Source organism: Typopeltis vanoorti, chromosome 13 (assembly GCF_054136105.1).
Source record: "Typopeltis vanoorti isolate ZY-2024b chromosome 13, IOZ_Tvanoo_1.0, whole genome shotgun sequence".
Classification (NCBI taxonomy): Eukaryota; Metazoa; Arthropoda; class Arachnida; order Uropygi; family Thelyphonidae; genus Typopeltis; species Typopeltis vanoorti.
Genome location: NC_143561.1, coordinates 86,685,550 through 86,710,448, shown reverse-complemented (window position 1 = coordinate 86,710,448; position 24,899 = coordinate 86,685,550). Strand labels below are relative to the sequence as shown.

The 24,899-nt window shown below is 37.8% G+C and overlaps 1 protein-coding gene across 5 annotated transcripts in view; it reads right to left on the bottom strand.

Moving 5' to 3' along the window:
- Positions 1–24,899, bottom strand: part of Mctp (multiple C2 domain and transmembrane region protein) — a 642,744-nt gene that overhangs the window by 154,353 nt on the left and 463,492 nt on the right. For all 5 annotated transcript variants that reach the window (XM_090402333.1, XM_090402331.1, XM_090402329.1 and 2 more), the window contains one exon: positions 619–760. In XM_090402333.1, the coding sequence (XP_090258459.1) occupies positions 619–760 (142 nt within the window). The remainder of the gene's footprint in view (positions 1–618; positions 761–24,899) is intronic.

Here is a 24,899-nt window from a genome sequence, read left to right as displayed (position 1 = left end):
GAAGGGAACTATTTTCAAAGAGTTCGTAGTTGATTTCTCGATTTGTTAAATGAAAAAGAGACACAGCCACAGTCTCATTTTTTCTGTCAGACCTCTTAACTTTACCACAATTAACTGCCATAATATATGAAAGTTAAAAACTTAGGTTCTAATGAAGAATTATATAATTACTTCATAACATTTTTGAAAAAAATCACTTTCATTTACAGTAGACTCTCACTATAGCTGATCAAAAGGACTACAGAAATAGTTTAACTGCTTACTATAGAGAATTCCTTTCAGTAAAGTCTTGTGCCTAAGGAGTTTTGACTGACTTTTCAATCATTTAATGTAAACAGCAAGTAGCAAGTTTGTTATTGTGCTACATGCTATAGGGAGAGTTGACTGCATCTCCAAGTTCAGTTTCTACATCTGTATCTACAAGTTACATATTTACTACTTAGTTATTGAGGTACTTTTCAATTCTGGTTAAATTGCATAGCACAACAAAACTAACTATATGAAAATTTAAAAACCAAACGATAACTCAGTGATGTATACTGTATGTCAGTGCTTCAAAGTTTGTTAAAATTTTTATTTCAGAAATTATCTTAGATTCCTAATTTAATGGGAACTTACTAAGTAAAGATCTTGTTCCATTCTGGGGATAATGTTTTGTACTCAGTGTGTGTTTGTAACCTTGAATTCACTAGTTCCACCACACAGAAAGGATCACTTTTACCACATAAATCAGCTGCAGCCAAACCTTGAGCTTTATATGCTAAAAATAATAATTAAAACAAGCTATGATACCATAAATTAACTTGTTAAATGAGAAAGTAACTGAACAATTTTATAGCAGACACTTAGTATAATATACACTATTATAATGAAATCATGCAATATTATTTCTTATCCAGGCATCTCAAATTAGTCCTATTACTCGCAAGTATCACATTAACCATTATACATAGTGATTATACTTCTCCTTCAGCTAATCCACTGACAATGCAGTTAACTTCCTCTGGCAAGCTATTCCTCATTCACTATTCTCCAAAGAGTAAAATCTAATCCTTGTATTTAAAGAAAAAATTGTTTCCAAATGCACTATTATTCAGCAACCAGTGATCATCCTCCCCCTCCCACACACAGTCTTCCCCACTCAAGTTTCTAAAAATTTCAATCTTATAATGTTTCTGTCACTTCTTTTCTGCCAACCAACCATATTTGCAACCGACAAACCTTTAGTCTATCCTCAAAGAAAGTATTCCACAGATCTTAACATCATCATCTGACAAGTTTCCCCTTCAAATTCATCCCAACCATACTGGATCAAATCTGAACACAGTAGTTCAAATGTTCTCATACAAAGTCTTGTTTCCACTCAGTAAATTTAACAACCACAATGCATTGCAATTTTGTTCACTTTTGCAAAATGTCCTCTGAACTTCAAATCCTTAGCCTCAAATTCTTCTAGGCAGTCCCAACAATTGCAATGTACAGCTTGTCATCTCTAGTTCAAAAGTGCATAATCTTACATCTGCAACAATGATTTGGCAATCATTATCCCTTTTCACACTAGGTCAGTCTATTCACCCCCCCCTCCTAGGATCTCTACATCACCTTTATTTCTCTTCCTAATTCTGCATCATGTGCAAAAAATATTACTTTTCAAATCATCCCCCCCCCCTCCCATATCGTTTAATGTACAAAATGAACAGTAGAGGACTAGGTACAGATCCTTGTGGTACACCACTGTTCTCTTGCCTTCTTGATTCTGCTCCACCATGAGTTACTAATGTCAGTCACTCTTATCCATATCTAAAATCTCTCATAAGTAATTCCATAACTTATGTTTGGTTTTACAATGGTTTTAATTTAGGAAATGTACTAAAAGTATAAGTAAAATGTTCAATGATATATTATTCCTTGTAAGTTATTGCATTCAGCAAATTTATAGCAAGATTAGTAAGGAACAAAGAGGATTATTACTAGAGAAAAGTTAGAGACTTGCAAAGAATGATGTCATAACCAAACGGTCAGCAAGTGCCAAGGACAAAGAATTCGAAAAAGTGCACAAAGATGACATCAGCACGCCTGGTTTTCTCACATTTGCACACATGAAAAGTGTGCAAATGTGAAAACAAAGGAAGCTTAGGCATATATATAAGGCAGCAAGTAAGTAAGAAAAATTGTTCCAGGTTCTTAATGCTTACTCTTGCCTGTGATCGCCACCATCCTTAGTTGGGAAAAGGAAGAGAAGTTTCGTTGGACTGTCTACAGAATTTTCAGGGCGTTCTCTCATCCAAAGATCTCACCATTCGTGGTCGGGAAAGGAAGCTTTGGCTATCATCTACGTAGATCACCAATACGAGGGAGACATTGTGTCAGGATGTTAGGAAGGAAAAGATCAACACAGTGAGTGAAAGAAAAAGATGGGAGGATTCCTGTGGAAAAGTTAATTAATATGAAGGATTGTTTGTGAGAAAGAAACTTGTAATTGTATTTCTGAAAATATGTATAAAGAATGCATGAATCTATTGTGTGTAATATGCCAATGAGACATTGCATAAGTAATAGTAATTTAAGCTTGACCAGTGAGAGTCTCGCAATTGTATAACATTATGTTTAATTCCTGTGATAACTCAGAACTAAGGTTTAGAAGAATAAGGAACTTGTATTTATCTAGTGTGTATATATATATACAGGGTGTTCGGGATAAATTTGACAGTTTCGTAAGGAAAAAGAAAATCTTCTTTGTATCTATTAAATTTAATGAATTGACAAATTGACATTACAGGCAGAGTTAATTACAATACTATCAACAAGATTTACTCAAAATAACCACCATTAGCATCAATCACAGCTTCAATTCTGCTTCGGAACCTCGAACAAGCTGATGCTACAGTCTCCCTGGGAAGGGCCGCAAAAACTGTTTTAATTTTATCCATTAACTGGGCTTTTGTATTACTGGAAGTGCGATTGGTGTCTTTTTCAACTGCGCCCCATACAAAATAATCCATGGGGTTAAGGTCTGGGGAGTTTGGAGGCCAAACATTTGGACTGGTGAAGTCGTAGAAATTTTCAGACAACCATTTTTGACTTTTCCCAGAGGTGTGGCAAGGGGCCGAATCCTGCTGCCATACATACGGCCTACCATTGCCTACCCTTGTTATCCAGGGCTTGACTACAGTTAGCAACTCCACGAACAAAGCCCGAATTCCAATGCCAGGGTTCTTCAACACCTGTTCCTGCAGATTTGCGAGGAATTCTGCTGTACGAACGCAATCAGATCGTCTGCTAGGGATCTTTCTTCTTGCTACATCCTCGTAGTCACCATTGCAAGTCTCTAGTTCATGCCTGATTGTTTTTACTGTATTCAGGGAGCATTGGGCAGCAGTCGTAATATCCTTATTTTGATGGCGGGCACGAATCATCATGATACAAGTTATTCTCTTCCATGATTCAGGTGGGTTCCAGCTATCCATCCTTTCTGACATCTTGTATGTGAATGAAGAAGGGTCCAAACTTTTAAATGAAGAGAAGTGTGTGTTAATACATGTAACTTACGGAAAAATATAATTAATTATAAATATGTCAAACTTATCCCGAACACCCTGTACACACACACACACACACACACACACACACACACACACACACACACACACACACACACACACACGAGGGCTGTTCAATAAGTAATAAGACTAATTTTACTGTCGCGAAACCACTCATCACAATATTAATTTCTGTGGAATAAAGAAATGTTGCTGTCTGTATTAACAAAAGAAGTTGATAGATGGCATATACAGGCTGATGTGCCAGAATGTCACATGACTAAACGCAAGCTTATTTCGGCGCGCCTAACAGCCGCGACCAGTCTTCAAAATGGAAAAGCGTACTTGGAACAGCGTTATGCAATTAAATTTTGTGTGCATTTGCAAAAATCGGCATCGGACACTTTTAACATGATACGCGAAGCTTTCCACGATGAAGCAATGTCGAGGGCAAGTGTTTTTCGCTGGCATAAAACTTTTAAGGAAGGAAGGCAAAATGTGGAAGATCTTGAATGTGAGGGAAGACCTTCAACGTCCATCACAGAGACAATGATCAACAGAGCAGCGATTATCATCAAGGAGGATCACAGAATTACAGTACACCAGCTGCATGTTGTCCTGAATATTTCTGCGGGAAGTGTTCACTCAATCATGAATGTTAGAGAGAGAGAGAGAGAGATTGAAGTGGTTGTGTATGAGAGAGAGAGAGAGAGAGATTGAGGTGGTTGTGTGTGTGAGAGAGAGAGAGAGATTGAGGTGGTTGTGTGTGTGTGAGAGAGAGAGAGAGAGAGAGAGAGATTGAAGTGGTTGTGTATGAGAGAGAGAGAGATTGAAGTGGTTGTGTATGAGAGAGAGAGAGATTGAAGTGGTTGTGTGTGTGAGAGAGAGAGAGATAATTAATTAACCAGCTGGCCCTCTTATGGATAGAATCAAGCAATCTTAAAGAGGATTATGCTGCACCACCACCCCAAATATGGATAAATCTGGATAAAACTATACAAAGCCTAAATCTGCCCAACCATGTATTCCATGGTTGGGCAGATTTAGGCTTTGTATAGTTAGCAGCTGTGTAGATGTGAAGTATTGTCTTGTGGGAAAAAGTACACCAAGTTTTTTGGCTGCTGCCAAAAAACTTGGTGGAAATGTGGTTGTGCCAGGAAAGATCAGAGGTGCAGTTCAGTCCTAGAAGAGAAATCTGATTGTGTTTGGATATCTCAGTATTACTGAAGATAAGAGGAAGGGATGTCTGATCTCAAACAAGCTCTTTCTTGTGTGAGATCAGAGAAGAGGAAGAGTAGGAGAAAGAACAGAACCCTGGGGGTGGGGTACTCCTGCACTGGTGGGGAAATCTGAGGAGAGTAGACCATTCACTATGACATATAGTAAGCGATCAATGAGAAAGTTGACGATCCAATTGCAGAGTGAGGAAGGCAGACCACAAGATGGCAGTTTGTTAAGTAGGCCCCCTGTGCCAAACCAATCAAATGCCTTTGAAATGTCGAGGGCAACCATGTGAGTTTCTCTACAGCTTGAATCCGGAGGTGGATGATGAAAGCAAGACTGTAGATTGCGAGTTGCAGAATCCATTCTGCTAGTCATTGATTAGTTGGTATGTCTCTAGATGGTTCAAGAGTTGGTTGTTGATGACCCTCTCCATAATTTTACAGAGAACAGAAGTGGAAGCAATTGGACAGTTTGTTGGTTGCCTTTTATCACTTTTCTTTGGATGTGGACTTGTTTCCATTTTGTAGGATAGATGCCAGTTGAATAAGATAGATTGAAGAGGTGGCAGTTTTTTTTTGTTTTTTTTTTAACACAATAGGTGGGATACCATCAGGACCAGATGCCTTGTTTGTGTTCGAGGTTAATAACGATTCTTCAGACTTCTTTTTGATAATTAATACTTAAGGAATTGACAGCATACACTAGAAATATAAATTAAAACAACTTTAATATATACTTTCCGATATTTCAGCAACGTCACGTTGCCATCTTCATGGGAACTTAAGATAAAGACACGTGCACGCAAGTACTACATAACAGCAAACGAGAAATGAAGCGAGGAAGCTACTATTTTCCTAAAGTCCTGATGGTGCCCCCTGACGGGCTATATTAGGTGTTCTTGGCCTTTGGGCTGAAGTTCTTCTGATGTATATGCCCCCCCCTGGCAAACTATATTAGGTGTTCTTGGCCTTTGGGCTGAAGTTCTTCTGATGTATGTTTCCCAAAATTTGGGAAACATACATCAGAAGAACTTCAGTCCAAAGGCCAAGAACACCAAATATAGCCTGCCAGGGGGCACCATCAGTACTTTAGGAAAATGGTAGCTTCCTCGCTTCATTTCTCATTTGCTGTTATGTAGTACTTGCGTGCACGTGAAATATCGTAAAGTATATAATAAAGTTGTTTTAATTTATATTTCTAGTGTACGCCGTCAATTCCTTAAGTATTAATTATCATGTTTAACCAGCTTATAAGCCTTTCTACAGACTTCTTTTTGTCAGAAGACTATGAGAGATGTGAAGAGAGCCATTCTTGGCAGACTGGAGGGAACTTTGTCTTGATCATCAATTAAGGAATTGGAAGAAAAGAATGATGCCAGTAAGTTGGCCTTTTTTTAAGTGATGTAACTATAGTACCATCCAGTTGCAGGAGTTGCAACCAATAGCCTTGGCAAGGGACCAGAAGGAGTAACTGCCATTTGGGAAAGAGGAGTTTGCAGCATTTGGCCCTTTCAACATCTGAATTAGACTAAGTGATGATTATTTTACAACTGTTGCAAGCTGTAGTATAGACAGAGTAGGCAGCTGGAGTTTTGGTCTTGAGCAAATTTGTGGTAAGAAGAGGTTGATTCTTTTACAGCATTGATATACTTTTTTGAGAATCAAGGCTTGGATGTGGCTGAGAGTTTGAAGTGGAATAAAGGATGGAAACATTCATTCCAGTGAGGATGATTTCTGTTATTCGGTCTGAGCATGAGTTTTGATTACAAGAACTAAAACAGTAGTAGGACCATGGAGAGGAAAAAGAATAGAAGTCATGGAGGTCTTCCTAGTTGGTTCTCTTGTAGTGCCTAACAACACAAGACGGAACTGGTGGGTGAAGGTTTTTCTGTGGAAAAATACTCGTATGAGGTTGTAGTCAAGTTAACAAGAGGAGAAACGACAACCACAGTATACCTGGAAGGGGAGCTTGTTAGAAGAGGTCAAGTATTTGAAATTGGAAGGGACTGTCAGGTATTCTGGTAGGAAGATTGATGATCTGAGATAGGTCATTGCCATCAGCAAACACCTCAGCATCCCTGTCTGCTTGATCAGTGAAAGTGGAGAATGGGAGTCAATGCGAGTTGTGGACATTGAAGTCCGAAGAAGGATGACCTTGCTATTGGGGTATTTCGACTGCAGAAAGTCTAGCTTTAGAGAGAGAGCTGATGAGATCAGAGTGATTGACAGAGTTTGGAGAGTGACAGAGCATATGAAAAGGACAGGGTGATTTGGTAGAGATATTTTCAACCGAAGCATATCAAACAACTGGGATTCAAGGATTTGCATCGCTGCCATGGTATGTCATTTCTGATGAATGCACTAGTGTTATCCATGTACAGGAAGAGCTGTGCAACGTGGGCAGTGGAAGACAGCGACTGTTGAGGTTGCCAGTTGGAGATCTGATAGGAATAGTAATTCTGGTTTAGATGACTGTATAAACACATCATCTATAGTGCTGTTTAGGGCACAGATTTGGTGAAGTGGATGTGGAAACTTTCTCTCTGGGTAAAAATTAGTGTTGGCAGGTTATCTGGTTGGATTTGTGTTGTTTTTTTTTATGATTTTTTTGGTTGGATTTTTGATGTTTTTTTTAGCTATTTTTTGTGGGAGAATTTGAGATCCATAGTAAAGTCTTCTTCCTTTGGATTGTGCTCTATACTATTTGGTGAGGAAGAGATAAAGAGGAAGTGAGGCATGCAGTGAGGGGTGATAGACTTACAAACATACCACCCACACAGCGGGAATTCTGTCTCCCTAACATACATGGCTTCAGTTCCCCCTGCAGCCAGTCATGAACTGGCAAAATACATGGTTGCAGAATTTGACACTAACTGATCGGGAAGCCCCCAGATTCCTTACTAACTGGTTTAGTCCCATGTACTATCCAGCAGCCAGCCTGCAGAACCGTTTTCCTGCTGTACCTTCAAATGGGATAGGGTCCAGGCTGCCTATAGCAAGATTGGTATGTTGTTGAGGGTAACATTCTCATTGCATGTGGGAAGAGCAGGGAGGATAGAAACCGGAACCCTTGCTCTAGCGAACAAACATGGCTGCAACCACTTCAGGTCTCTAATAAGCAAGGTCATGGTATTTCATCGGGTGATGAAAGACATCCACAACCTAGGGGGAAGATATACTTTTGCAGTGGAAATGCTTTCCAGGTTTGACTAGCATGGTAAGGAAGGCAAAACTGGAATATGAGAAGAGACTGGCCTCCTACTATGTGGCCAGTAGGAGGGAAAATGATTGTGGAAGAATGACATTGTTGGATAAAAATGGGAATAGAGTGACTGATGATAGAATGATTAAGTTGTTCAAATGAACACTTTATTAGGGTATTTCATCCTGGAGAAGTAGGTTTTAATACTAGAGGGATATGGCAGAATAGAGACAGGTTCAAGGTTTAGATGTGCAAGAAGACTGTGTTTCAAATACAGAGTACTTGAGTACTCTGGATAAGTAATGGGACTGGATGGGATTTCACCACCAGTTTTGAGAGAATGTGCTAAAGAACTGACAGCTCCATTGACCTGGCTTTTCAATGAAAGTATGGCCATGGAAAAGGTAGCCAAAGAAGTATAAGGAGGATAAAATATTGTTATTGAATAAGGGTGGTAGTAGACTGGAAATGTCAAACTACAGACCAGTTTGTATTTCATCAGTAGATTTTGGAGAAATTAGTGAGGGATTATATAAAGCATTGAGCAGATCAAGGTAATGTTATTAGTGAGAGTCATCATGGATTTGTTAAGAGACACTCTTGCTTTAGTAATATGATTGAGTTTTATAATAAAAAGTGACAAGAGCAGTTAATGAGGAGAAAAGAATATTCTGCCATTTTTTTGGGGATTTTACAAAAGGTATTTGAGTGGGTACCACATGATAAGCTGACATTTAAGTTGCAGCACATGAGTTTAGATGTCAGGTTAGTGAACTGGATTTGGGATTGGCTATTTCATAGGTATAAGAGAGTTGTGTATGGGGGGAGCAATATCAAGGAGACAGAAGGTTACAAGTGGGGGTCCCACAGGGCTCGTACTGGGACCTGCATTGTTTAACCTTCATATCAATGACATTGTCAATGGATTGCAAGGGGATATTCAGTTGTTTGCAGATGATGTGAAGCTACAAAGGGTTATTAGTAATAGTGTAGATATGGTAGCCCTTCAATTTGAAAGAACTGGATGGATAGGCAAATGAATGTGGGTATCAATTTAATTCAGCTAAATGTAAAGTCTTGAAGTTTGGGATACATCAATGGGATACATACTGCATACCACATTCTTCACCACTCCCTTCAGTACAGGAACTGTACTGAAGGGAGTGGGAGGCAAGAGATCTGTGGGTGATGATTGATAGAAACCTGACATTCAGGGAACATATTGCAAAGGTTGTGCAGAGGCAGTAAAGATGATATCAGGACCATCCAATGTTAACTATGACGATAGGCTGAGGGAATGCGGACTGCAGAGTTTGGTAGATAGGAGAGGTGATATTTTAATCTTTTGAAAGGTGATTACAGGGTTGACAATGGGAGTTCTTTCATTTGGTGGAAAGGAGGAAGGAGCAAAGACAAGGGGCCATCCTTGGAAGGTACAAAAGGAAGTTGTCAGCAAGAGGGTAAAGAGTGGTTTCTTTGCATGAAGGGTGGTTGAACTGTGGAATGCATTGCCTGATAGAGTGGTGAGAACAGAAACAATCAATGGGATGAAGTGGCATGATACTGTGTTTTCTAGGGTGGGCCTCTCACGATGAAGAAAAAAATAAAATAAAAATATACAGAGGATCCAAAAAAAAAAAAAAAAATTACAGTGGAACTACACCAAATGCACCTCTATGGTTCTGTTATCTTTTACTTTTCTTGTGTTAGGGTTCTGCCATCATGTTCTTCTGGATGCTATATAGGTTGCAGATAGATCTTCCAGACTCCAGGAATTATCAATCCACCATTCTTGTTAAGATTAGGATAATGAATCAGCATCTCATCCTTGAATTCTTTCAAACCAGATTTTGGTGTAGTGTAGGAATTTGGTGCTTTTCCAGTCAATTCTATGACAAGTTTGGAGGGCATGTTTTGACAGGCCTGTTTTACCATAGTGTGTTCCGTTTTCCCTATGTACAGTAAACTGCAGGTGCAGTGGATGAGCTAAGTATACTTTTTAATTTTGCAGGAGGTTTGAATGTGTTGCCTTAATGCTGTATTTATGTAGTGTACTATCTATTTTTACTGACCCCATAATGTAAGGTTAGGTATGTAATGTAAGGTATAGCCATGCCATATTTTTTAATCTTTTTTTTTATTATTATCTTTCATGGTATTATTGTAAAGGATCTTCTGAACTTTTTTTTTTTTTATTAAGAAAGATTTGTTTAATAATTTCATATTCAATTCTTCAGCACCTGCTCATTAGAGAAAATTGTTAGGGCTCTGTTAGAGGGTGTTGATGATCCCTAGTTTGTGTTGGATGGTGGTATGAATCTTTGTATATATTGTCCTATGTGTATAGGTTTACAGTAGACCATGAAGGAAAGACAGCCTGAGGAAAAACGTAACAAGGATGTCTAGAAAAGGAAGACAGTAATTGTTTTTAATCTCAAACAGTAATTCGATAAGTTTGCATTTAATTTTTGGCAGCTATGGGACCAAATGGCAAATATATGGTCAACATATCTGAGCCAAACTTTGAGCTCTAGAATTGATGAATTTGGTACTCACTGCTCAAAACACCGGTTCCTTTTTTATATAGCTCTAAATTAATGATTTTACTCATCAATTTAACTTCCACTTTATTCCTCCTCTTAACTACTGGAATGTAGTCATATCACTGTTTCTATGAACCTTCACACCCCCAAAGCATAATATGACTAGTTGGGAAGACCAGAGTGATTCTCATCTAAGACAAAAAATCTTTATAAGAACTGTTTAACAAAAGATGAGCGAGCTCGTCTGACACAAAGGAAGCAAGGTTCGCCTCCGGGAAACTAATTTTTTTTTTTTTAATCTTCAAAACAGATGAACCAGCCAACGAATATATGCAATTTACAGAGAAAATTATATTACAACCAACAGCAATACGGTTTTAATGAGATGGTGATATATGAGCCTCAAGGCCATCATAATCATTATATGCTAAATATCTGTATGCAATCCATACTTTGCAGATGAATTATACACTATAATGTTGCATGTGAGGCTCTGTTAGTGACAGCTTTTGGTTTGAAAAAGTTGGGTTCAAATTCCATCTTTGCGTGAAGAATCTTTATAAGAGCTTTAAATGAAAGTAAATTCGCTAAACTCACAGAGAGGCGAAGGGACTTTTCATTCCACAAGACAGACTGATTAGGAAATAACCAATTAATAGAAACTCATGTGGTACTGTAGTATTAATTATATGAAGCCTAGTTATTTGGTCGTGACAGGCCTTTAAACCTGTCACATTGAGGGAAAAAGACATTGCATATTTATTTAATTCAATTGAGCCTTTCCTGGCATGAATATTATGCCAGGAAAGGCTCGATTAGATTGGATTAGTATTTTTTTTTAGAGCTATCATCAATAGCTCTAAAAAACTATTAAGCATCCTTTTCTACCCAAGCCTCTATAAAAACTAAGGTATATTTTTCTGCTCAAGATACCACTCTTTACCCATCCAGCTACTAACAAATCCCAAGTCTGCCCATCCTTGAATTCACATGTTTAGGATCTTGATGCTGTCTAGAGGAGCATGATTTGACTGACAGATGATTCTTTTCTCTCTCTCTCTCTCAATGGCTTGCTTCAATCATCAGCTCAAAGAACCTTTATGGTTTCAACTGTCTTTTCTACAGCTATTTCCACAGACAATGCTTCACCAAACTAGAAATCATTCTTCTGCTTTCCATTAGGCCTGTTAAAACAAGAGTAGCAGCTACCAAATTCCCTTCAGGGCAACTGCAAACACCAAATTTGATTGCTTCCTCTTATTCCATCTACTTCTGTTTTCTAGGACAGCTTTCCTCATGTAGCATTCCATAATAATCATAACTTTTCTATTCTTGTCCAACTCTCACCTTCACTCCACATGTGCACTTATGTACTATAGGTTCTTTTTCTGTATGGGATTGCTATATTAAAAAAAATGCATCCACAGATATAGTATTAAGATAAAAAAGACTTATGTATACTCAACTATTAAATCAGTTAGCTTAGGTGTGAAAAGAGTGGGGTTCACATGGTACCCACTGTGGAGAGAAGGTAGGCAGAAGCTTGAATAGTCTGACTACTGTCCACATTGTCTCCATTGTTAACTAGTAAAAGTTCTTAGAATACACAGACTGCTTAAAACATTTTGAACTGAGATATAAAGATGAACAGCATTATAGTACTGCTGCAATGGATGGGATGATATTTTATTGCTCATATATGTTTGCAGAAGCCTAATTTATGTGCTTTCTTTTATAGCACTCTGTCTTTCCCTTTGATGAATTATAAACAAAAGTTATTTTTCCTGCATATGTGTGCACCAGATCCTGCAGACTTCTGATTTAACAACAGGTGGGAATCTTTTAATCATCTGATAATTGACACCAGTTTGTTGATTAGATGGACATTTTATAATATGCTTCTTGAATAACACTACACTTACACTATTCAAGTAAGAATATGAAATTGCTTCTGTGTATGATATATTATTATTATTAAGACAGACCTCCAGGGAGTCAGAGACTCATCGAGGGAGGCCACATACTACTACACACACACCAGCTATCATACTTATTCTTGAATTCATTCACACTGCTTGCACTCACAATATCCAATGGCAATCCATTCCAATCACACCCCCACTCTCTGAGAGAAAAATCTAGCCCTCACACCCTTTTTGGCAGCCTTCATTCTCAGCTTCAAAGGATGCCCTCTCATCCTTTCCCCACCCTCTATAAATTGAAAAATTCCATGAATTGAAATCCTGTTTGACCCTTTCAGAAGTTTGTAAGTCTCAATCATATCACCCCTCTTTCTCCTGTTTGCTAGTGTCTGCAGTCTACAAATTCTCAATCTGTCTTTATAATCAGCATTCCACAATCCTGATATCATTTATAACATTCTCCTTTGTACTCTCTCTCTCTCTCCAATATATTATTATTACGGGTATCTCCATGGAGTCAGTAGACTCATCGCGGGAGACCCAAACTAGCAAAACAATATCTGTCATATCTCTTCTTGAATTCATTTACAGATGAAGAGCTCACAACAAAGTCAGGCAATGAATTCCACTCATTCACCACCCTCCAGGCAAAAAACCTTGTTCTGACACCTTTGTTAACCACACTCTTCTTTAATTTCCAGAGATGACCTCTTGTTCTTCCATCACTATCACACAGCTGAAACATTTCCCCTGCATCAATCCTATAAAAACCTTTTAGTAATTTGAATGTTTCTATCATATCCCCTCTTCTTCGCCTATCAACCAACCTCTGCAATCCACAAGCTCTCAATCTATCAATGTAGGGAGCATTTTTTTATATCACTCACCAACTTGGTCACTCTTCTCTGAACCCTCTCCACAGCCTCCTCATCTCCAAGGAATCCAGGTGACCAGACCTGAGCACAGTAATCCAAATGTGGAAGTATCAATGCTTTATAAAGGGGTATAATAACCTCCTTATCTCTGGATGTCAGTGTGTTCCTCAACAACCAAGTAATCCTATGTGCAATCTTGGACACCTTAGCAATGTGTCCTCTGAACTTCATCTCCCTATCTACCAATACCCCTAAGTCCCTAGCCTCATCAATCTCTTGGAGTACCTTTCCATCGATGTAGTACACAGCTGGTAATCTTTTAATCCCAAAATGCATGACTTTACACTTTTCCACATTGAACTGACATCCATTTTCTTTTGCCCATTTTACCAGCTTATTTAAATCCTCCTGCAAACTTTCAACATCAGCTTGATTTTTTATTGCACTACACAACTTTGCATCATCAGCAAACAACTGAATATCTCCCTTTAAGCCGTTTCCTATATCATTTATATACAAATTAAACAACATTGGCCCAAGCACAGAGCCCTGAGGCACACCACTGGTCACCTGCCTCATTCTGGACTCTGCTCCTCCATACACCACCTTATGGTATCTCTCCCTGAGCCATTCTCCTATCCATATCACCAATTTAATATCCATTCCCATCTGCTCCAATTTGCGTAACAGTGTTCTATGGGGTATCCTGTCAAAAGCCTTAGCAAAATCCAGAAGTACCACTGTGTAGCCAGTTCCTTTGTCCAACTCTGATGTTATTCTATTATGAATAGTTAATAGATTGCTAAGGCAGGATCTACCTTTAACAAAACCATGTTGGCCTCTATAGAGTATCATATCCTGATCCACCCATTCTTGAATTTTGTCTTTAACCAACTTTTCCAATACTTTTACCACTACTCCTGAGATGGTGATTGGTCTGTAATTCAATACCGCAGTTTTAGAGCCACCCTTATGCAAAGGAACCACTTTGCCTAACTTCCACTCCCTAGGGACCATACCAGAGTTCAAACTTAAATTAAATATCCAGGTAAGAGGGGTTGACAATTCATTTGCACATTCACGCAACACCCGAGCTGATATTCCATCTAAGCCTACCGCAGTGTTTGCATTTAAGTTTTGCAATATATTTAATACTTCTGATTCTTTAGCTTCAATTCTCACATTAGGTATTGCTATAGGTATAGAGATATCCTCACTTGGGTGATAGACTTTTGAGAAGTGATCACTCAGTAACTCGACTATTACATCTGATTTTGTCACCTCAATACCATCAGCACCCACTAAGGTTATCCTTCCGAAGTCATTCTTCCTCTTACTTGCCACATAGCGGAAGAACTCTTTGGGATTACCCTTGATCTCTTTGGCTAAGGTCTTCTCATAATCTGATTTAGCTTTTCTTACTATGCTGGTAACCTTCCTAGCTTGAGCCTTGTACTGCTCATGGGTGTTCTGATCGCCCTTCTCCTTGTAAATTCTCCATAACATTTTCTTTTTTTGCAGTTCAAGCTTGATACTACTGCTCATCCATCTAATGCCTGCCTTGTTTGACCTCCTGACCATGGGGACACAATCTGATATTGCTTTCCTCAGATACCCGCTGATTTTATCCCAAGCACTGCTAACATCTTTCCCTTGCAATATGTTCTGCCATGGGATGGCTGCAAGCTCACTCCGAAGCTTGTTATAATTGCCTAACCTGTAGTTCCGTACATACCCCTTCTTAATAGAAAAATCCACAGATTTTGCAACCTCCCAAGTCAATACCACATGATCGCTTTCACCAACTGGAGGTAACGAGGACACCTTACTTATGCATATAACCTCTGAACCAATAACCAGGTCCAACACTCTCACACCACGTGTCCCTTCAGTTACGTGCTGTTTCAAGTAATTATCTCGTAGAAGATGTATGAACTCCATTTCCTTTTTGCTACGTGATATTTCCTCCTTCCAATTGATATCACCATAATTAAAATCCCCCATAATAATCACTAAGCCTTCACTCATTGCACTAAGTTGCTGATGCATGAATTCAATATCTCCCCCCGTACTCCCTGGCCTATAGCAGCATCCAACTGTATATTTGGTTGCGTTGGTCACTATTTCGCATATATATCAGAATCAATATGGAAACCAAGAGACCAGACCTGCGCACAATAGTCCAAGTGAGGTCATATCAAGGTCTTGTAAAGAGACAAAATAACATCCTTATCTTTACATGTGAACGTTCATTTCAGCATTGCAATTATCTTTTGAGTTGTATTTGCAATCTTTGCCACATGGTCCATAAACTTCAACTTCTTATCTATTAACACTCCAAGATCATTAGTCTCATCAGTTTCTTCTAGCCTAATCTCACCAATATAACACGACATTTAAATGCGTGGATAGGCTTATGTGTTCGTCACACATGTTGAATTGGATTTAAACGGTACTGATGCGAACACAGATTGATAAGAAAGTAACTATTTATTAACTTAAAAGCTAATATTTCGCTGGTATTATATCCAGCATCTTCAGAACACACAAAGTTTGTTACAAATGCGAGACAACCACAATTTGGTGTAACAGTGGGGCTAGTATAAGTAATTGCAGCGTGCAACACAAGACTAAAGTTCTAATACGGCGCCATCTAAGTTATAAAAATAAATTAAAAAAAAAAAAAACAGTAGTCCGAAGTCTTGAAAAAAAAAATAGTAATCCAAATAGTAGTCCTTGAAACTTTTGAAAAATAGTCCAAAGTTTGAAAAAAAAAAAAAAAAAAAAATTAAAATAAATAAATATTAATTTGGTCTTAGGATGACTGTCTCCCAAATCTTTGGTAGATTTATGCAGCCATACTAGTTAAGGTTGTTTGGAGTATGTTTTAAGGCTTCTGTTGATTCCAGGAATAACCTCTCTGACTTGTAGAAGCTTCTGTGCAGTACTTTAGTTTTTTTCCAATTGATCCTGTGTGCTGGGGTATCCAAAGCATGGTCTGCTAGACCCGACTTGCCATTACGAAAGTGCCGGATATATTTTTTGTGTTTTCACTGAGGCGGATGTCCACAGTTCTTCCTGTCTGTCCGTAGTAGGCTCGATGACAAGAAAGGGGCACTTCATAGACTCCTGGATGTGATAAAGGAGTGAATCTGTACTTAGGTGAACGGGATGAGAGTTGCCAATTTCACATAAGGTTTAAATACAGTGCACAGTTGGTGTTTGTTAAGCACTCTAGATATCTTTTCAGATGCGCCTTTAATGTACGGGATAGTGATAGTTTTGTTGTAGTTTTCTGTGGTAGATAGTGGGGGGGGGATTTCTGGGTAGCATTTAGTAAGATAGATAAAATACTAAATGCTACCCAGAAATCCCCCCCCCCACTATCTACCACAGAAGATTACAATAAAACTATCACCATCCCGTACATTAAAGGCACATCTGAAAAGATATCTAGAGTGCTTAACAAACACCAACTGTGCACTGTATTTAAACCTTATGTGAAATTAGCAACTCTCATCCATTCACCTAAGGACAGATTCACTCCTTTATCACATCCAGAAGTCTATGAAGTGACCTGTTCTTGTCATCGAGCTCACTACAGACAGACAGGAAGAACTGTGGACATCTGCCTCAGTGAACATAAAAAATATATCCGGCACTTTCGTAATGGCAAGTCGGGTCTGGCAGACCATGCTTTAGATACCCCAGCATACAGGATCAATTGGAAAAAAACAAAAGTACTGCACAGAAGCTTCTACAGGTCAGAGAGGCTGTCCCTGGAATCAACAGAAGCCTTAAAACATACTCCAAACCTTAACTAGTATGTCTGTATAAATCTACCAAACATTTAGGAGACAGTCATCCTAAGACCAAATTAATATTTATTTATTTTAATTTTTTTTTTTCAAACTTTGAACTACTATTTTTCAAAAGTTTCAAGGATAACTATTTGGACTACTATATTTTTTCCAAACCTTTGGACTAGTTTTTTTTTTTTTTTAAAACTTAGATGCCGCTGTATTAGGACTTTAGTCTTGTATTGCACGCTACAATTACTTATACTAGCTCACTGTTACACTGAATTGTGGTTGTCTCACATTTGTAACGAACTTTGTTTGTGTGCACTGAAGATGCTAGATATAATACCAGCGAAATATTAGCTTTTAAGTTAATAATTATTTTCTTATCAATCTGTGTTCGCATCAATACCATTTAAATCCAATTCAACATAATACAACGTTGGATATCTAATCATGCCAAAGTGAATGGCTTTACATTTACTGACATTGAACTGACAACCCATTTTCCCATGCTCACAATTCCAGCCTATTCAAATCATTCTGCAAAAACAGCATATCAGCAGCTTTCCTGATATTACCCTACCTATCTTTGCATCATCAGCAAATAACTGTATGTCACTAGTAAAATCCTTCCTAATATCATTAATGTACAGAATGAATAACAGTGGACCAAGCACTGATCCTTGTGGCACACCACTTGTTATCTTAAACCTTGCAGACTCAGATCCCCCATATACTACTTTTTGATATCTGTCAGTCAGCCATCCTCTTATCCATGATAATATTGTATAACCCAAACCAATTTTCTCCAATTTATGCAGCAGTCTGCCATGCTGTATTCTGTCAAAAGCTTTAGCAAAATCCAAAAGAATCATGGTGTATCCATTCCCCTTGTCTAGTTCAGTAACATTGTTATAGAATGTGAGCAAGTTGCTAAAACATGACCCTCCCCTTAGTAAACCCATGTTGTTCATTGCAAAGTAGAGATTCACTGTCAACCCATTTCTGGATGCAGGCCCAAACCAATTTTTCCAAAATCTTCACCGCCACTCCTAAGATACTAATTGCTTGATAGCTGGATACATCGGTCTTTGCACCACCCTTGTGCAATGGAATTACCATACATTCCTTCCATTCCTGTGAAATCTTCCCTGTTCTTAGACTCATATTAAACATCCTAATCAGAGGAATGGCAGTTCAGCTGAACACTTTTTTAGCACACATGCTGATATTCCATCAGTCCCTATTGCTGAAGTCTCATTCAGTTTGTGAAACAGCTCTAATACCTCGGACTCACACACCTGTGTTTCTTCTAGTGAAGAGGTAACAGTGAGCTCAATGTTGCATTCACCAGGTTGATAGCTTTCAACGAAATGGGCACTCATTAACTGAACAACCTCTTCTGCATCTGTAACCCTCACGCCATCCGGATTTAGAAGAGTTATTCTTTCATGTTCATTCTTTCTTTTACTTGCAGCATATCGATAGAATTCTTGTGGGTTGTCTTTAGCACACAGAGTCGGTTTCTTTTCATAATCAGACTTTGCTTTCTGTACAACAGTTGACTATTCTAGCCTGCTGCTTATAATGTTCATAACGGACGCCATCCTTATGCAAACGGTATTCCTTCCACATTGTCCCTTTCTTACGAATCTCTTGCTTAATAAGATTGCACATCCATTTGACTCCTACTCTATTTATTCTTCAAACTCTCGAGACACATTCTGATATTGCATCATTTAAGTATTGTTTAAATGCTTCCCATGCACTTTCAATATTCTTTCCATCCAACAACCGATCCAATTCCACTGAACTCCGTATACTCCTCAGTTGGTCATAATTTCCTGCTTTGTAGTTCAGCATGTAACCTTTTCTAAATGAAACATTCATAAACTTAGTCACTTCCCAAGTGAGTACCACATGTTCACTGTCACCAGCTGGAGGCAGTATAGTTACGTCCTTAATTGAAACGCCCTCTGACACTATAATCAAATGTAGCACTCTTTGACCTCGAGTTCCTTCTGTCACATGCTGCTTGAGGAAGTTGTCCCACAACAGCTCAATAAATGCATTTTCATTCTTCTCATGAGATTCTACTGCTACCCAATCAATATGTGGATAATTAAAGTCTTCCATTATGATTACTCTTTTCACACTCACCTTTTCTATTTGGTGATGCATTTCTTCATCACCAGCAACCGATCCACCAGGTCTATAACAACACTCCACTATGTAATTTGTTTTGTTAGATTTCACCTCAAACCAGATGGCTTCAAACTCACTGCCACATGAAATATTGTTAGTAGTATTACTACATTCATACTTCTCAACTCTAACTGGATTTAAGTCATCCAATATCATTAGCAGCATGCCCCATCCTCTCCTATCCACTATCCTTCCTAAAAATACTGTACCCATGACACTCCATACTAGTTAGGAGGTCTGATTCTGATAGCCAGGTCTCATTAATTCTTACAATCTGAGGTCACAACATATTGACTAAGGCAACAAACGCTACCCCTTTGTTTCTGATACTCCTAGCATTCGTGTTCTTTTGTATACTCTTGTTTGCAGTCTGCCTGACACAGTTGGACAACTTGCAGATCTCTATTCTTTTCTAATGCCTTACACATGTAGACATCTTTGCACACATGATGGGTCTAAACTGGACGAAAACAAACCCGAAATCATTCTTGCCTCGTCAACATTTTTCACACGACAATGCCCATTCCTGTCATTAAGTTATATACCATTGTTGCTCTGAAACTCACATTCACATCACAATTTCTCCCTTTATAATTTAGTTTCCCTGACTCTGTGTTAGGTCTCATACCAGTCATTAGTTTTCCAGATTCCTGATATCAAACACATTCAGGTGTAGGCATATAAGTGGTTTTAGTTCATCACTTCCAAAAAACAGTCTGTAGAGTCTGTAGATTCAGGTATTTCTTCTGTGTCTTATAAAATCTTTTAGTAGCTATGTCTAACATATTTTATTCTATTCTGCCTGAAATTCCATCTCATTACACAAGTTCTTGTCTATTTTTGGAAGGTCCAAACAATGCTTGTGATGATGCATAGATAACTGCATGATTGGGTTCATGAATACTGAGAACAATCTTTTTTTTTTTTTTTTTTTTTTTTTTGTTTGTTTAGATGTATTTCAATCTTATAAATCCTAAAATGGAAGAGAAATATAATGATTAAAGAAATAAATCTGCAATACTGTGTAATTTATTCAGGGAAATATTGCATCCTTCATCCCTCCCCCAACACGCACACATACACACACCTGCTTTCCATGTACTAATGGATTCCAATGACATGGTTGCACTGTTCAAGCCCATCTCTTCTTTATGATTTCAAAGTTATCATTCTCTGTACACCCAGGCACACATTTTATCCTACTCACCTCTTCACACTAAAAAAGGAGTTTGATCCACTGTCTTTCAAGACTTCTAATTTCGCTTTCATTTCAAAACTTTCCTCATCAAAAAATTTCTCACTTATCATTAGGAATACCTCCCTTCCTGTCTTCCTTAAACATACCCCCTAAACTAATGCTGCAAAGATATGCCACACACACACACACACACACACACTTACATAGAAAACAAAACACTGAGACAATACTAGTAATCTTGTTTCAATATTTTATATATATCCTATATATATATAAAAAAAAAACTTGAGCCATTTTAAAACTTCTATTGAAAATCTAACTTAAAAAAAAATACAGATATATTGATATTCCTTTATTATTCCAATATTCCTTTGAATGGCACCTTAACACTCTTAAAAAATATTTTTCCTTCTGATATCTTAGATTGCTTTTCCTTTCTCAGCAATTCTGGATATTTTTCTTGGAAAACAAAATTTACAAGCAGAGAGAACTGCTATGCCCCCCCCCCTCACCTCTACTTTCCCATTTTCACATGGAAAATTTTGAAAAATGAGACACTAGGCCTCCTCCCCCCACTTCCTATCTGGCTAAGATATGCTGATATCTGCCAGCAAAGGTTGGTCGATTATAGAGCCTCTGCTACTAATGGCTCACAAAAAAAGTTAAGCAAGTTTGAATGCTGTTAGTAGTTGGAAGGGAATCAATCGTTCGATGCTGTTGACTCTCTCTCTCCCTTGATTAGTCTTTGGACTCCCTGGAGGTGTCAGATAATACTTCTCTATTTGAACTCATCACCCAGATAAATTAGACTCCCTCTTCTGTCGTTTCAATAGTCTACACCCAAGAATCCAGCTTACAATGGAGAAGGAATCTAACAATAGTTTACCCTTCCTAGACACCTTAGTCAAATGCCAATGGTAACCTACCCTTCAACGACATAAAGTAAACTCACTCGCACAGGCAGATACATCCACCAACTTTCCCACCATCACCCCCCCCCCTCTCAACAATATGGCATTAAAACTAATCAACAAAACCTACAATCTTCATTTGAGTGGAACCTCTCTTTCAACAGAACTTAACCATATACACAACACCTTCCTATCCAATGGCTACAGTTCACATAGAATCAAGAAAATAATTTCCCCCAGTTCTCGGCCTTCTCTTCAGAAGGATTTCAGGAATGTCATCACCATCTCCTACGTTTGGGGTATATCTGAAAAATGGTCAGGCTTTTAAAATAATAAAACTTCAGCACAGCTTTTAAGCCTCACTGGAAACTTGCTACTCATATTCATTCTACTAAAGATCAGTACCCCTCCTCTCTTAGTGCCTGGAGTATGGGAAACAATCCTTAAATATACCAATTTACAACAGAGGGCACTCCACCTAGATAAGATTTTAGGGTCAGATCCACATATTCCATTTATTACTCTCTCTCTCTCTCTGTGTGGGTGTGTATGTTGAAAGTGTTCATTTGTACACCTCTGAATATATAATCATAATATATTCCATTTATTACTCTCTCTCTCTCTCTCTCTCTCTCTCTCTGTGTGTGTGTTAAAAGTGTTCATTTGTACACCCCTGAAGATATAAAAGATATCTTCAATATCTTTTCTTCAGATATAGAAGATCTCAGTAATTGAGACAAAATATTGGAAGAATCAAAATAGTTTTTATTTCTTTCTTGGTGCTGATAATACTCCATTAAACCTTCAACATGATGTATCCCCCTTCATACAGCCAAGATCCCCCCCCCCACACACACACAGATCATCCTATTCCCACACATTCATTCCTGTCATTAACCAACTTTTCCAACATCATAACCACCACTCTAGAGAGGCACTGACTAGTCTATGATATGGTACCCTTTGTTTTGAAGCTTCTTTAAAATAATTGAATATCACATACTATTTCCATTACCTAGAAACACTGCCAGTGCTGAGAAATAACGACATAGGCACACTGCAAATTTTCTCACATATTCTTAATGTGTGTCAATATCCCTTTAAATCATACTTTTGTATTTTATAACAATGTTTTCCAACCTGACACATCCAATTTATCTACCTCTATTCCAACATCTATGCCCATCATCTTAACATCACAATTTGGATGACATATCCTCAAAAAAATGTTCAATAATTTAACTTTCTTCTATATGCATTCATTACAGTTATTCTTCCATAAATGATTATTCTTCCTTTTACTAGCAACATCAAATCTAATCTAATCTTCTAGCATATGTCTTGTATTAATAGTTCTGGAGCATGTTCACATTTCTCCTTATATTTCTTCCACAGCATTCTTTTAATGAAACTGGCTTAATGTTGTTACTCATTGACTTAAGTCCCATCTAATTTATTCTCTAACCATAGGAATTCAATTGATAATGATAAACCTCAAAACACCTCATTACCATTTCCCATGTACTGTTAATACCATTCCTTTGCACTTTGAGCATTGATATTGTTTTCCAAGTTTGTTGTAATTACTCTCTGTAGTTCCACATCTACCCCCTTCTCAACCAAAACTATACATGCTTGGCCTTCCCAGGTTAAATGCTCAGTCTCTCAACTGTACAAAGCATCTACCTCAGGTCTCTTCTATCACAATGTTTTTAGGTAATTACCCCTCTCCAGAAATTCCATTCCCATCCTACTCTATGCATTTTCCTCATTCCAATCTATATTACATAGTTAAAATCTACCATAATAATGCATTCGGTGCTACTGGATTAATTTACTGATGTATATTTCATCTACATCTTCCTTTGCATTCAAAGGCCTGTATCAACAACTGACTGTGCATTTTCATTCATAATTAGTCATGAAGTTTAAATGGAGAAAACTTTTGTTTCCAAAAACTATCTAGAGATAGAGCTTTGGAGATAAAACTTGAAATTAATTTTAATGCAAGCAGGAATAATTCCTGTCATGACAACATGTGAGGAATTTGCTAATCTGAGTTTGTATTTATCAAAGCAGTGTGCTTTGCATGCTATATCATTTCCATGTAAAATCATTAATCTAGTATGGATACTTGGATTGTTTTTTTCTTCATTAAACTTCAATATGAGTGATGGAAAAGGCCAAAAAGTTTGATTCTCATTGTGACAAGAGGAATCTTTATATGGTTTTTTAAATTGAAGGTGGGTTAGCTGATCTCATAAGGAGGTAGCAGAGTTCTTTCTCCCAGAAACTCAGGTTTTTCATCCCACATACAAATATATCAGCCTTGAGAACACACACAATTTACAGACAAAAACTATTAGAGGTAGTAGCTGACAGTAGATGGCATTGGTGTAGATGATGATGGTAGTGGCAGTTTGCTGTAGTTGGTGAATTAATAAGTGAAGATAGTTGTACAGTAGGTGCTCTCTCAATTATTATTATCTGACTGGTATCAGATAATAATAATAATAATGAGTAATAAGCAATGTCCAAGTACCCATACCAGATCATCATAATTAGATTTAATGGAAAGAAACCAGCACAAAGAAAACACATGTTTAATAGTTGAAATATTTCATGTCACAGAGACAACTTCTGTAGGCAATATAAAAATTGTAATATGACATAGAAACACATGCAAAAAGTGACAGATGTTAGACTTGAAGCCTAAAGTCCTAAGATAGGGACTTTAGGCATCCTCTATGGGTGTTAGCAGCTAGCTTTAGCTGTTAGACTAAGAATTTATGCTGCCTGAATCTGGGAAGTTTAACACTACCATGTTTATTTAGACTAGGTTGGATTTTTCAAACTGCTGCTGTTCCAAAAAAAAAAAAAAGCATCTGTATTTGCTGCAGCTTGCATTTACTATGCTTGATTGCAGAAAATACAAACAAGATTTTTTTTTGGAATCAACCACAGTTTTAAAAAACCAACAAAATCTAAATAAATACTGTTGTGTTATGCATGGAATTCTAAATTTCGCATTCTCTAGCAGGCAGTGTTGGATCGCACAGGTGGCAAAATGAATCACTAATTTCACCAAATAAATCAAACCAAGAATATTTAAAACATACTAGATCCTTTCAAAAAAAATCTTTACAAACATCTGTGGCATAAACTCCAACACCTGATATACATCACTACCTACAGACATCCAAGACCAGACCTTTTGCTCTTGACAGAAATGCAAACCACAGCTATATCAACCACAATCCATCTTCAATGCCCAATACACTTCATGATTCGTTTACTGCTTCCCCAATTCTTAAAACTGCACACACATACACCTCTATCCATGAAGCTCAACCTTCTGCAAACCAGCGATCCAAATAGTAGAATTATCTTCCTAGGTGATCTTGATGTTTACAACTGACTTCCCTTCTCTAATACTACCAATCAAGATGGTGCAATGAGGTTTTTTTTTTCCCCTATA